The sequence below is a fragment of the Xyrauchen texanus genome, chromosome 28, assembly GCF_025860055.1.
Source record: "Xyrauchen texanus isolate HMW12.3.18 chromosome 28, RBS_HiC_50CHRs, whole genome shotgun sequence".
In the NCBI taxonomy this organism is placed as follows: Eukaryota; Metazoa; Chordata; class Actinopteri; order Cypriniformes; family Catostomidae; genus Xyrauchen; species Xyrauchen texanus.
In genome coordinates this window covers 40,909,415-40,925,071 of record NC_068303.1, presented here as the reverse complement: position 1 = coordinate 40,925,071, position 15,657 = coordinate 40,909,415, and the positions used below count along the sequence as shown (strand labels likewise).

The 15,657-nt window shown below is 37.5% G+C and overlaps 1 protein-coding gene across 7 annotated transcripts in view; it reads left to right on the top strand.

Annotated features, from left to right (window-relative positions):
* The window catches only part of LOC127621843 (protein 4.1-like), a 151,090-nt gene that overhangs the window by 70,388 nt on the left and 65,045 nt on the right, over window positions 1-15,657 (top strand). For all 7 annotated transcript variants that reach the window (XM_052095607.1, XM_052095606.1, XM_052095605.1 and 4 more), the window contains exons 6-7: window positions 6,779-6,821; window positions 14,953-15,028. In XM_052095607.1, coding sequence (XP_051951567.1) covers window positions 6,779-6,821; window positions 14,953-15,028 — 119 coding nt within the window. The remainder of the gene's footprint in view (window positions 1-6,778; window positions 6,822-14,952; window positions 15,029-15,657) is intronic.

The window sequence follows — 15,657 nt, the reverse complement described above, 5'->3', positions numbered from 1 at the left end:
AGTTGTGCAGATAACTCGATATGTAGAGTTTAAAACCCTTGTCCCTCTTGCTTGTCGGAGCAGGGGACCAGGCATCAACAATGCGATGAACATCGCTGACGCGTATTTTCGGAAGATTCTGGAGACATCGAGTAAAAACAGACATTTTGGGCGACGCGCAAGTAAACCGGAAACAGATATGGCGACAGCGGAACTTCACAGTTCAGTCTTTGTAATGTGTTTTAGCAATACATTTTTAACATTTATAATGCGTTTAGATGTTTTTTTATTGCCTTTACAGGGACTTTAACACTTTCTTAAACATTTGTACAGGTCATAATTGCAAAACCTGTAAAAGGTAAAATAACAAAAAAAATCGAGTTTGGAAAAAATATAGACATACAGGTGAAACTCGAAAAATTAGAATATCGTGCAAAAGTTCATTAATTTCAGTAATTCAACTTAAAAGGTGAAACTAATATATTATATAGACTCATTACAAGCAAAGTAAGATATTTCAAGCCTTTATTTGATATAATTTTGATGATTATGGCTTACAGCTTATGAAAACCCCAAATTCAGAATCTCAGAAAATTAGAATATTGTGAAAAGGTTCAGTATTGTAGGCTCAAAGTGTCACACTCTAATCAGCTAAACACCTGCAAAGGGTTCCTGAGCCTTTAAATGGTCTCTCAGTCTGGTTCAGTTGAATTCACAATCATGGGGAAGACTGCTGACCTGACAGTTGTGCAGAAAACCATCTTTGACACCCTCCACAAGGAGGGAAAGCCTCAAAAGGTAATTGCAAAAGAAGTTGGATGTTCTCAAAGTGCTGTATCAAAGCACATTAATAGAAAGTTAAGTGGAAGGGAAAAGTGTGGAAGAAAAAGGTGCACAAGCAGCAGGGATGACCGTAGCCTGGAGAGGATTGTCAGGAAAAGGCCATTCAAATGTGTGGGGAGCTTCACAAGGAGTGGACTGAGGCTGGAGTTACTGCATCAAGAGCCACCACACACAGACGGGTCCTGGACATGGGCTTCAAATGTCAAACGTCTTACCTGGGCTAAAGAAAAAAAGAACTGGTCTGTTGCTCAGTGGTCCAAAGACCTCTTTTCTGATGAGAGCAAATTTTGCATCTCATTTGGAAACCAAGGTCCCAGAGTCTGGAGGAAGAATGGAGAGGCACACAATCCAAAATGCTTGAAGTCCAGTGTGAAGTTTCCACAGTCTGTGTTGGTTTGGGGAGCCATGTCATCGGCTGGTGTTGGTCCACTGTGCTTTATTAAGTCCAGAGTCAACGCAGCCGTCTACCGGGACATTTTAGAGCACTTCATGCTTCCTTCAGCAGACAAACTTTATGGAGATGCTGACTTCATTTTCCAGCAGGACTTGGCACCTGCCCACACTGCCAAAAGTACCAAAACCTGGTTCAATGACCATGGTATTACTGTGCTTGATTGGCCAGCAAACTCGCCTGACCTGAACGCCATAGAGAATCTATGGGGCATTGCCAAGAGAAAGATGAGAGACATGAGACCAAACAATGCAGAAGAGCTGAAGGCCGCTACTGAAGCATCTTGGTCTTCCATAACGCCTCAGCAGTGCCACAGGCTGATAGCATCCATGCCACGCCGCATTGAGGCAGTAATTAATACAAAAGGGGCCCAAACCAAGTACTGAGTACATATGCATGATTATACTTTTCAGAGGGCCGACATTTCTGTATTTAAAATCCTTTTTTTTTATTGATTTCATGTAATATTCTAATTTTCTGAGATTCTGAATTTGGGATTTTCATAAGCTGTAAGCAATAATCATCAAAATTATATCAAATAAAGGCTTGAAATATCTTACTTTGCTTGTAATGAGTCTATATAATATATTAGTTTCACCTTTTAAGTTGAATTACTGAAATTAATGAACTTTTGCACGATATTGTAATTTTTCGAGTTTCACCTGTAAACGAAATTTCTGCGCAACTGTGAAACCAGAGGATAATTTCGCTTTTTCATTGAGTTTATCGTTTATGTCAAAACAGGGATTTTCATGTTTATGACAGATATCACCATGGTTGCAAATTAATAAAAAAAATTAAAGTATACCCGAGATTTTGGCCATGTTGCAGATGTCTTTCACTGTTCACTGATAGTCAGGCATTGGTGAAAAGTCTAACTTCATCAATTTATTCTGCTAAATTGTTCATACCATGAATTAAATATCTATTTTAAAACCTAATCAGAATCAGAAAGATATTTATTGCCAAGTAAGTTTTACAAAAGGAATTCTTTTTGGTTTATTGGTGCATGTCTCAAATGCGTAGCAATCAAAGAAATGTAAACAATTTTCAAGTGCATAAAATAATTCAATATATTTTACATATATTACTGTATAATCGCTTCAGAGTTTCAAAGTAATTTAAATGTCATTTCCTAAACCTTACCTTATCATGGAATCAAGAGTCAAGCCTCTGTTATAAACCCTAATGGCTTTGGAGCAAAAAATAATAATAGCCAACATGGCTGGTCGATTTTGAGAGTAGTAATCCTTATATATCAAAGCGGCTTGCCGCCAGCCGCCCGCGGTCGATCAGCCCGAGGCAACCGCCAGAGAAAATGAAGTGCATGTCGCAAGAAATGGGAGTGACGAATTCGGCGGCAAACGTTTCATCCCCGCCAGTGGGACGCACCTATAGCCGACAGCTTAGGGATGGCGGCAAAAAGAAGCCGTGCGGATATTTTTTGCTATCTGGGAGCATGCCCTCATTTGGCCCGACAGTGGAACCGCGTCTATTGACGTTAAACTAATTCAGTGCCCACAGTTCAGTGGAATTGTCATTCACTCTAGAATGTGCACACGCTATTAGTTTCATTGATTTCTTGCTGCTATTGATTTGTTGTGATCTTGTAGACAATTCTGCTCCGAATCATAGCAGCAGATCAATCCTTAAATTGCATTGGCAATGAAGCATGAAGTTGATGCTAAAAGCTTTAGTGTAAATGTTTTTTTTTTCACTATGTGCCACGATTTGCCGATTGTTTGAGATGCATCATGGGATATTAGATGTGTGGTTTTCAGGCGTGCTGTTTTTTAGATGTTGAGTGTGGTGTGTTTGTGAGACAATCAGTAGACCCCATGAGAGGAGACCGTTTGCACGAGGGAGATGCTCAGATCATTATCAGTCCATGATAATATATGCATGTTGAAGTGATGGATATATGCTGTTATAAATCACTCAATGATGCAACCAACAATCCAACTGATGAAACCAATGTCCACAGCCGTTAAGCATCACAGAGGCCACATACACACTGCAGCGTTTCAAGAGTCACAACCGCATTTAAATGCAAGAGTGAATGCCCTAATTCAGGGGTGCAAAATATGTTGATCGCAAGACAACCAATTGTTGATCATGTATTTCCTCATTTCAATATGCTTGTGCACTGTCTGTGTTCACACTTGTGTGTGTGTGTATGTGTGTACTGAGAATGTCCACACACGTCAAAATTCAGTAAAAACGCTCATTTGGGTGAGGCATTAATGTAAACAAATGTCAGTTAAGCTAAAGGCTGTAAATCACTAAAAATGTGTAACTGAATTAATTACCTGACATTCTGATTAAATGAAATAATCAAATTAACCACAATTAATTGCATGTATCAATATTTGCAACAAAAAAATTATATGGCCCCAAATAAAGATAATAAAATGTAAGTAATGCATAATTCATATAATTATAAATGTAATATTACATTTACATTACATTTATTCATTTGTCAGAAGAGGAGAAGGAAAACATCAGCGAATCAACTTAAGGAGACAGTGGTATGATGAAACTGAGTCAGAGAAAGTGTTTTGTTGCCTCTTTGTGTTGGTACAAGGCACCGCTCATTAGCTGACCGCAGGTTTCTAGTGGGTGTGTAGATCTGCAGAAATGATTTTAGGTATGCTGGAGCAGACCCAGTGACTGTTTTGTATGCCACCATCAAAGCCTTGAATTTAATACATGCATCAACCAGCAGTCAGAGAAGAGAGACAAAGAGTGGTGTAACATGTGCTCTCTTTGGTTAATTAAAGACCAAACGTGCTGCTGCATTCTGGATCATTTGCAGAGGTCTAGTTGCACATGCAGGAAGGCCTGCAATGAGAGCGTTACAGTAGTCCAGTCTAGAGATGACAAGGGACTGAACGAGCAGTTGTGTGGCATGTACAGAGAGGAGAGGTCTTATCTTCCTGATATTGTAGAGTGTAAATCTACATGAGCGTGCTGTCTTTGAGATGTGGTCTGTGAAATTTAGCTCATCATCAATGGTTACCCCTAGATTTCTGACCGTTTTGGAAGGCGCAACTGTAGTTGGACCCAGCTGCACGGTGATGTTGTGTTCAACAGCATGGTTGGCTGGAAAGACAAGGAGTTCAGTCTTGGCAGGGTTGAGTTGAAGGTGGTGTTCCTTCATCCAGGCTGAGATGTCTGCAAGACAGGCTGCAATTCGAACAGTCACTGTGGTGTCGTTGAGCTGAAAAGACAAGTAGAGTTGTATGTTGTCAGCGTAGCAGTGGTAAGAGAAACCATGTGACTGAATGATGGGTCCCGGTGATGTTGTGTATATGGAGAAGAGAAGTGGCCTAATATGTAGGGCCTATAATAAATATAATAATTCAGATATTCTGGTTGAAATATATTGCATTGTTTTGGCAGAAAAGTAAAGCATTGATTAGACAATACAAAGAGTGGCTTTAGAATTCAATCGAACATAAGCCTACAGTCTCACTGGTTTTCAGTGATTTTAGTACGCTGTGTCAACTTTGAAAAGGGTGTCTGGAGATTCCTGCATTCTGTTGTGTTTCTTCCAGCTGTGAAGAACTGGTCCTGTGTGAGCGGCTCTCATTCTGTGCGTCCTGATCGCATGAAAATGATGTGACCATGGCCACAGTTTTGCAAACTCAAATTGCGTGCTGTATTACACGTTTGGCTGCAGTTTCCTGTGAAATCCTCTGTGGGGGCGCCAAAATCGAGTGAAATGGTGTTATAATCAGACAAGATTTTTAAGGTTTTTAATGAGTAAAATGTACCTCCCTAAGCAAAAACTTGAACTAAACCTAACCGATTGTGTCTTAATAGATAAATGAGAGGTGAACAAAACTGGCATCCTTACTCTAAACCAACAAAAGACCTATTAAAGTATTATAATCATACAATGAAGACCAGTAATTTAAGTCATTTTGTTACATTTCCTGATTTTTTATTTTTTTTTTCAATTTATGAATGTTACTTGACACTGCTGTTGATCTTCATTGGGATTGCTTTGTTCTATTGCTTGTTCTCTTTGCTTGTTTGATCTTATTTGACTAATGACTGATTACTTCTCTTAAATATTTACTTGAACTTGAAATAATATTTATTTAATTAACTAATTAGTACTAGTTTTTGTTGTGGTTTCAAAGCTAGTATCGAGCCAACTACTGAAAGTTTGGTATCACGACAGCACTGTTTACAATGATATTTACACTGTCAGCCACAACATTAAAACCACTGACAGGTGAAGTGAATAACATTTATTATCGTATTACAATGGCACCTGTCAAGGGGTGGGATATATTAGGCAGGTTCTGCTGGGAAACCTTGGGCCCCGGCATTAATGTGGATGTTACTTTGACACATACATCCTACCTAACCATCTTTGCAGACCAGGTTCACCCCTTCATGTCAATGGTATTCCCTGATGGCAGTGACCTCTTTCAGCAGGATAATGCGCCCTGCCACACTGCAAAAATGGTTCAGGAATGGTTTGAGGAACATGATGAGTTCAAGGTGTTACCCTGGCCTCTAAATTCTCCAGATCACAATGTGATTGAGCATCTGTGGGATGTGCTGGACTAACAAGTCTGATACAAGGCGGCTCCATCTCGCAACTTACAGGGCTTGAAGGATCTGCTGCTAATGTCTTGGTGCCAGATACCACAGGACACCTTCAGAGGTCTTGTGGAGTCCATTCCTCGATGGGTCAGAGCTGTTTAGGCAGCACATGAGGACCTACACGATATTAGGCAGGTGGTTTTAATGTTGTGGCTGATCGGTGTATATTGTGTGCAGTAGATCTTACCGTAATAACATTATATCTGGCCAGAGAGGTGTGAGCACCCCTGCCCTAATTTATCGTTCCTTGTCAGTATGGCATATAGAAGTCACTTCTTCTATATAGTGATAATTGTAGCAATATTTTTGACATCAACATTTATGTCTTTCCATCCTGCAATATAACAAACTGATTTATAGATTCAGGTTTAGACCCTTTAGTGGTAATTTAATATTTCTGATGTTGAAATACTTGTCCTATCCCAGTTTAATATAAAGTCAACTATAAGTAACCCATTTATAGGTTCATTTCCCCAAAAAGTGTAAACGCTGTGACTCTGTAGCGCTTTCAATATATTTCTCTGTTTAAGCATCCCGAGCAGCCTGACAAGGCAACAATGACTCAACCAATGCCGTGAGTTTGGTTACGTTACTATCTGTTTGGCTGATCAATGGCAAACGCTGCAAGTGTTCAGAAAACCTATTTGATAACGGATGTTATGTTTGCACTTCAGTTTGGTGATGCTAGTGGTGCAGAAATGACACACTTCACCTCTTCAATAAGTTGTTGATCCGTTAAAGCATCTGAAATTGTAGACTTTCCCTTATACATTTCTACACATTTTAAACTAAAATCTACACACATGCAATGGAAATAAATTAATTGTGTGACGTAGTGTTGATTATACAATGCATTTGTTTAACACATCTTTATTTCTGTTACAGTGCTGGCTGGACCCTACCAAGGAAATCAAACGGCAGATCTGCAGTATGTGCTCTTTCTTTCTCTCTCTATATACAGTATATTCATCTGTCTCTTTCTCTCTGAGTGAATCTTTCTGTCCAGCAGTCCTTCCCTTCGAGCTCATAATAGTAAAGCAGTGAAGCTGGTGTTTTCCAGTAATGCTCATGAGTGGTTATGTTGTGGTGTAGTGGGTTGATAGGGCTGTGATCTCTGATGATGATGAAGTGTCTCTGGACCCGGTGCTCTGCTGGACATAAACAGCACTGTTTTCCCGGGTGGGTCTGTGTAATTGGTGCTGGCTGTAAGACTGGAACACACACATCTGCAGAGTTCATAACTATAATTATTACACAGCTGGAATGATGCAGTTTGAGAAGAACCAAGAGAGAGCGTTTGTGAACAGATTCTGCATCCTATTTCATACTTCATTATTAAACAAAAAGAAAACTAATAATTAGGATGTGCACAACAACTCATTTCATTGACAGTTAATTGGAATTTTTGTAATTTGACGAGTCGACTAATCTAAAAGTAAGAAACCCTTAGACAACAGTTAAAAAACCTTTTATGTGTATATGTGGCACATTCCAAAATCCACATCCGACACAGAATGCAGTGTGAAAAGGGGCAAATATTTGTGATAGCTTGCATAATGATCATTGTACATCCACCAAGTTACCCAACATATTAGAACAGACTAGGCAAAACCTTTTAATTATTTTCAGCAAAGTATTGACTATAGAAAAAAAATGGACTGTAGGGCAGGATCGAATATTCCCAATATAAGAAAGACACTTGTTAGTGAGGCTAATAAAAAAAAAAAGCTTTTAATTTTCTAGGGAGCGTAAACTTTGGAAAAAAGGTAAGGTGGTCTGATGAGGCCAGATTTACTCTATTCAAAGCGATGGGCACGTCAGGGTAAGAAGGAAAGCGCATGAAGTGATGCACCCATCATGCATAGTGCCCACTGCACAAGTCTCTGGAGGCAGTGTTATGGTCTGGGGTTTCTTCAATTGGTCAGGTCTAGACTCAGCAACGTTATTCTGCAATAAAAGGAAGTCAGCTGACTACCTGAATGTACTGAATCACCAAGTTATCCCATAAATTACGTGGCTCGATTCTCCCGTCATCAATACAAAATCTTGGTCCAAAATGAATGCTGCTCTGGATGGAAAGAAATGTTGTGAAGTTGCATAAGGTTGTCGAAGCAATGCTACAGCTAATGCACAGCATAATCAAAGTTAAAGACAGTCCAACTAAAGTATTTTTTGCCCAGGCAGTGTATAATAGTTAATTAAAAAAATATATATTATTATTATTAGAGGTAGTATTAGTAGTAGAGTTGTAGTACAGTGAATATTACATAACTATGCATATAGTGATATATTTCTGTTATCATTTTTTCCATTTAAATTGAGCTTTGATGAAACTTTTATTTTGAAGCCCTTTCCTTTGCTGTGTTACTGATGGTAGCTTCTTACCTCCAGAAAAGCCAGTCGCTATGTGACCCAATGTGATTATTAAACTGCAAAAGGCTGCTATTTAATTCATAAATATGTAGTCTGTATGTGCTGTGCACTACAAAGTGAATTAGCATTTTGCTCTGTCATCTGCTACAAACAGAGCACATAATTCTCATGATGTTGTTCCTTAGAGATCCTTAATATGAGCAGACGACTTCACATTTACATTAAAACATTCTTAAAAGAAGATCTATTTACTTTGAAGCATGAAGCACATGCAAACTATATATTTATCTCATTAAATCACAGCCTTTGTGGCTTAATAGTCACACTAGGACACAACATGATTTTAGTGCTCTGAATGTTTACGTAATTACAATCGAACAAAATATGGTATGGGTTTTTAATATCTGAGCATTTTTACAAGCATGAGTACAAGTACATGAGTGCAGAATCTTACCTGATTACGATACCAGTATCTGGACATCCCTACCCAAGTAAATAGGACAGAAATGTATTACTCTTATATTAAAAAAATCTAATCCTTAGTATAGCTACAGGCAGCAATTACGGGGCCATGCACTTAAATGGCAAGCATCACTCCAAAGTAAGCTCAACCCCACACTACTACACATGTCACCAAAAAAAGTAACCGAAACACATCAAGCTGAGGCATGTTTTGAATAAAAAAAGTGTAAAAAAAAATGGGGATAGCTGATATGGCTAATATCAATCACATCAGAAAGAAAGAAAAGGCCGGTCATGATATTTATATAGTATATGAAATACTAAAAAAAATTCAAGATGCCCCAAGCTGGTCTTAAACCGATAACATTCCAATTGCCACAACTCAAAGGTGAAGCACACCGATCACTGCACCACATTGCCACAAGCTTTACATGTGCTAAATAGACAGAGTCAGCAGGTTTTGAATGGAAAAAAAGAAAACATTTAGAAATTTCTCTCTGCCATTTTCTGAACTCAAACTAAGCAATGATACATAAAGTTTTGTTTGAATTGAATAAGCATTTTGACAACTGTGTGGCGCTGTCTTCAAACTGCACAGGTACATATTGTTGATGATGCATAACAATTGTCTTTTTAATTCAACAATGCATTCAAAAGATAAATATGATTCAAATGGATCTCATACACCTCAGGATGGTTTTGAACCTACGCCTTTTCACTGCACCACACAGCCACAACATTGACTGTCAACAAAGGGACATACCAAGCTTAGAGGAATCACAGCTAATCATAAATGTCATTGAGGAAAAGCCCAACAATCACTCAGCAAGCACAATGCAAAGATCTCTGTAACAACATCAATTTTAACTGCATGATGTGATGAGATGGGGATTTGAAATCACAACCTCAGATCTTTGACCAGACATTCTCACACAGTGCCACTCAGTTGACATGTCCGGCGGATGGCAAAGAGAGGCAGCACACAAATGTGGTTTATCTTTTTAGCTATATGTGGCACTGTCTCAAAACTGCTCCGGTATCCTCAAGACATGAAGCAGACGAAGCATTCCAATATTCTTTTAAATCTGATAAACCTTTTAAAAGAGAGACCACTTTTTAATAGAATTAAATATGGCAGAGAGACAGTATGGTTGATATGGGATTCCACATGAATCCACAGAAACAACCTTATGATTTTAGGACATACAGCTCAAAAGTTATGGGCCTTAAAATGCAATTTTTCACAATTATTGTGTCTACTAGAATGGCTGTTTTGGATTAAAAAAAAAAGCACTTTTGAGCCAATTCAGAACAAACACATAATTATATATATATATCGAATATCATCTATGGGCTGAAAAATATCCCATATTGCTCAGCCGTACTGAAAACATTTACATTACTTTCATTCATTTGGCAGATGCTTTTATCCAAAGTGACTCACAAAAGAGGAAACATCAGCGAATCATCTTAAGGAGACATTTGTATGAAAAGTGCCATACTACAAAGTTTCACTAGCATCAGAATAGTATTCACAACAGATTTAAGTGCAACAAGAATTATTTTTATTTGTATTTCTTTAGTGACTGGTTAATTGCTCTTGGAAAAGATGTGTTTTAGCTGTTTTTTAAAGATAGACAGTGAGTCGTTGCACATATTTGGTGGCGTGCATTAGCCTATGATCTATTACAAAAAATGACAGCTGTTCAGTTAAGACAGTTAGCCAATAATATTTACCATTTAAAAGAATGGCTTGTATAAAAAAAAAAAAATGTGGCCTTTGAGAAACAAACTAATTCAATGGCCTTAAACATGATGACATCTACTCACAAAACAAAAGATAGTTTAACCAATTTAGCAGTTGTATTTTGTTTAAAACTACTTCATGGGAGGGTAACAAATAATGTGGGGAAAATAGGCATACCTATCCTAAAATAGCCATTTAATACTTACTCAGTCAGGCCATACATTTTTGTTGAGTTAAATTAATGTCAATGTGGTCTGGTAAAATCCATGACATGAGGTGATCAACTGCACATGAAAAAAGCCAGTTTGGCTGGAACGGAATTTCCCAGCGCACAGAAATAGCAACTTGCAACACAACATTTCTCTAAGTTAACTGTGCCTTAAAGCAGCTTGGAAAATTCTAGAAAATGATTTCAAGCCTTTAGGCAATTAGCCAATTAGCTTCTGAAAGTAGGTGTACTGAATTGAAGGTGTACCTGTGTATGTACTTTATGCCTACCTTAACTCAGTGCCTCTTTGCTTGACATCATGGAATAATCAAAAGAAATCAGCCAAGATCTCAGAAAAAAAGTTTTGGACCTCCACAAGCCTGGTTCATCCTTGGCAGCAATTTCCAAATGCCTGAAGGCGCCATGTTCATCTGTACAAAAAAATAGTATGCAAGTATAAATACCATGGGACCATGCAGCCATCATACGCATCTCCTAGAGATGAACAATCCCAGAACAACAGCAAAGGACCTTGTGAAGATGCTGGAGGAAACAGGTAGACAAGTATCTATATCCACAGTAAAACAAGTCCTATATCGACATAACCTGAAAGGCTGCTCAGCAAGAAAGAATCCACTGCTCCAAAACTGCCTTAAAAAGCCAGATTACAGTTTGCAAGTGCACATGGGTCAAAGATCTTACTTTTTGGAGAAATGTCCTCTGGTCTAATGAAACAAAAATTGAATGTTTGGCCATAATGATGTCATCGTTATGTTTGGAGGAAAAAGGGTGAGGCTTGCAAGCCGAAGAACACAATCCCAACCGTGAAGAATGGGTGTGCTTTGCTGCAGGAGGGACTGGTGCACTTCCCAAAATAGGAAGGAAAATGATGTGGATATATTGAAGCAACATCTCAAGACATCAGCCAGGAAGTTAAAGCTTGTCACAAATGATTCTTCCAAATGGACAATGACTCCAAACAAACCTCCAAATTTGTGGCAAAATGGATTAAGGACAACAAAGTCAAGGAATTGGAGTGTCCATCACATCACCTGACCTCATTTCAATAGAACATTTGTGTGCAGAACTGAAAAAGTGTGTGTGAGCAAGGAGGTCTACAAACCTGACTCAGTTACACCAGTTCTGTCTGGAGGAATTCCAGAAAATTCCAGCAACTTAATGTGAGAAGCTTGTGGAAGGATACCCAAAATATTTGACCCAAGTAAAACAATTTAAAGGCAAGTATACATGTAAATAAATTAATGTTTTAATTGTAAATATCAGATAAATTAATAAACAACTGGCTACATTAACAGCATCACATACCTGATGTCTGACCAATATGGATTTTTTAAAACTGATCTTTTCTATGTGGATTGTGCACTTATTTTGCACTGATAGAACTATGCAAAGGTACTCAGAAGACTGCTTTCTTAAATATTTTTATCAAAGAATATTTGACATTCTTATTATTATACATTGTCAACACATTCTAGAAATGAACACTGAGAAAATAAAGAATAAATAAAAATCCAATAAATATCCAAATAAACATCAGTAGTACTGTTTAACATCAAGCATATTTTGACTATTTTAATACTGGCAGTCAATTAGGGGCAGCTGTAACACAAGAAGCATTTACACCTGCCGAGTCAAGAGATAAACAGCGACAGCGGTGTTACACCGTATTCTGCTATACAAGTTCAGGGGAAACTTTCAACGGTGGAAAACCAGACTTTTAATTATTACATTTTATAAATGCAACGACTGGAATTGTTTGGTTGATTGGGGTACCAAACTGTGAATCCTGAACAAAACAGTTTGGTGAATACATGTTTACACATTAGCTTCCACTCAGCTGACAAGCAATGAAAGTAGCTACGTGGCAAAAAGATGCTCTGAGAAACTATAGCTGGTTAACATAGCAAACAGATGTGATAAACATGAGTGACATGTTATTTGGGACAGGGTTAATATTATATTAGTTGTATTGAAAAGGGATAATGATGGGGTCATTTTTTATTAACTTTCCTGTATGTATTTCACAAACTAGTTAGCAACTTAAAGAGAAGACACAGCTAAACACTGCACTGTCTGCAGAACCATCATCAGCTCAGCTCTGTAAACAATGGAGTCGGAGCGAGCTCTGCTGGACAAACTATGTTATGACACCAACTCGAAATCAGCCCAAGTATTGTTTTCTGCGTTTATATGTTCTAAAAAAAAGTTTTCATATCGGAAAACATGTATGCCGATACAGATATGTCTTTGAAAGGATATCGGCGGACTGTTAAATCGGTCGGGCACTAGAGAACATTTTTTAATAATTTTGAATTCAGAGTGCAGCATACCAAATGTCAGAGCTTCACATATGGTACGGTTGAAGTCTGCAATGTTCAGTAGGAATACTTTGGGTATTTAAAATGCTAATGATGGTTACCCAGTTTGTAAATTGTGATGACAAAAGTGTCGTCTCATGCAGGGAACATTTCAAACCTAAAGTACAATTTCCGTGAACGTCCCTTGATATTTGTGAAGATGAGTGTAAGTGAAAATACGGTTAGTGTAGGCTAATTAATGATACATAACAACCAGATACAGTACACTTTTAACAGTTTTGTTATGACTCAATGTAACTAGTTCCTCGACACAGTGCTTACAACATAACGACAGGCCACCTGTTTCATACATTTATTATCTTAACCCTAAAAAGGGCAAGAACATAATGAAACAAAGTTCATTTATTTATATTTTCCAACACATTAGGTTCCAAATTATGCATTTCTGTTTATCTCCCAAATAAAATTTTATTTTAAATTTTACAGCTTGTAGAAATGAAGATGGAAAAGATGACGTTTGCCTTGATGCTTCTCAATGCTTAATCGCAACGCAACAGTTAGCGTACAATTTGTATATTACTAATGTTTTTTTTTTTTATTGTAATGTTTAAAAAGTGTTTAAGGCATACAAAAAAATGGCACTGCTAGTGTAAAACAAAACATAAAAGAATTGCTAGAAAAACACCAACAAATGAATGGCAAATGAATATCGTAATCATTTTTGATTGTAATACATGCTAGTGTCTGAAGTAAAAGACGTAGTTTCACCTTGTTGGTGTAGTTAGTTTACATTATTTTAGTAAGGTAGGCCCATTGAGAATTAAACTAAATTATAAACATGATTACTGAATCGAACTTTACTGATGCAGGACAGTATCATTGAAAAATAGTAATTTTTATATGTATATATATATATTTTTTTGTGTGTGTATCATTTTTCTATTATTTAATATGAATAATATGCACCTTGATACCAAGATTTTATTTATTCATATATTTTATTTTTGTCCGTTACTTGTACAGTAGAAGTCACACCATGATGTCACTTTGGTCTTCACAGGATTGTCTCGGGATGTGTGAATGCAAGCACAGATTACAACATTATTTTTGTTGGTTACCATTCAGCATCCAGGACCGCAACTTTGTTTAATAATGAACATTTGACATTTCCATGATCTATTCTTCCCTACTTGAAAACTAGACAAAGTCTTAATCAAGTGTTGCCTGCTTATTGGGAATTATGGGACTCGTCCTGCAATGTCATTCAAATATGTTCTTTTTTAGAGAATAAAAAGGCAATGCAACAAAAACCCTTTTTCAACATGTGCCTCTCGGTTTAATTGTATTGGGAGCACATGAGTTTACTTGACTGCTTTTAGTTTGTTTAATGAGACGTGTTTACAGTCCAGCCCAACATATTGATATTGTATCATTAGTGTGGTCCATTTCAGCCTTTTAAAACATTCATTTGTAAATGATGATCACAATGAAACATCAGAGTGTTGGTTTACTAATGGAGCAAACAGACATCAGCACCCATTCAGACTCCACCATAATCACGAACATCTGCGGTCTCTTCTCTCTTTCTCCACCCTACATTATGTTTATGGCACATGTGCTTGTTTTTCTGTGTTTCTTATTAAATACCAACTGCAAGTACTGAAAAGTGGCAGCAATCAGTGATCATGAAAACACAATTTCATGACTAATTTGCTTTAAACTTGGAAACGTTTTACAGCAGTGGAAATGATGTAACAACTATACACAATCATGTCAAAAATGAGCCTCGTTTTGTAATTTTATGCCTCATATTTGGTTGTACGCTCCGGTCTTGGTGATCCGGGACCTGCTGTGATATTCTCTCTTCATACAATCTCTGTTTTTACTCTTGTTTAATCTATATTTTCTTTCTCTGTTTTTTTTCCTTTAGACTCTCAGTGGCAGTTTGCATTCTGTGTGAAGTTTTACCCTCCCGATCCATCCCAAATGACTGAGGACATAACACGGTACACTCACACTGATACATAATGTTATTAGACCTGCCCAAAATCTTCACGGAAAGTTATGTGCTTATCATGTAGCACTTTTACCAGTGTTGCAGAAGCTACTTTATAACCCTACAAGCTAATCGTATCTTAAAGTAGTTAACTACAAAAAGGCAACTCTTTTAACACTGGAACACACATGAGGGTCAAAAACCACACGGCCGTCTACCTTTGACTACATTTTACTTGTAGAAACAAGTGAACTTTGAACTTCAGGTATTCTTTGATTAAGGTGTCTGACCGCGTGAACTGTCTTTTTAACATTCAGATATGATCTATCTGTTATGTGCACGGAGCGCATTCTTTTTGAAGTCCTCCAGATTCACTTTAATTGCACATTTTGCTAATTTCAGATATGTTTGGCTGCTATAATTTACTATTCAATTTACTCAAATAATCCCATGGCACAAGTGTTGCATGTATTTAATCTGAAAGGCGAGTAACCACCATCATGTCATTACTGCCTTGTCTCTTAAACGTATCTTATTCGTCTGCCCTGCTATTAATGCAAGTAGACAACGTTTTTATTCTGGAAGCTCTTTGAGGGATTTGTTTAATAAGGTTTTATCAGGACAAGTTTCTTAATGGTC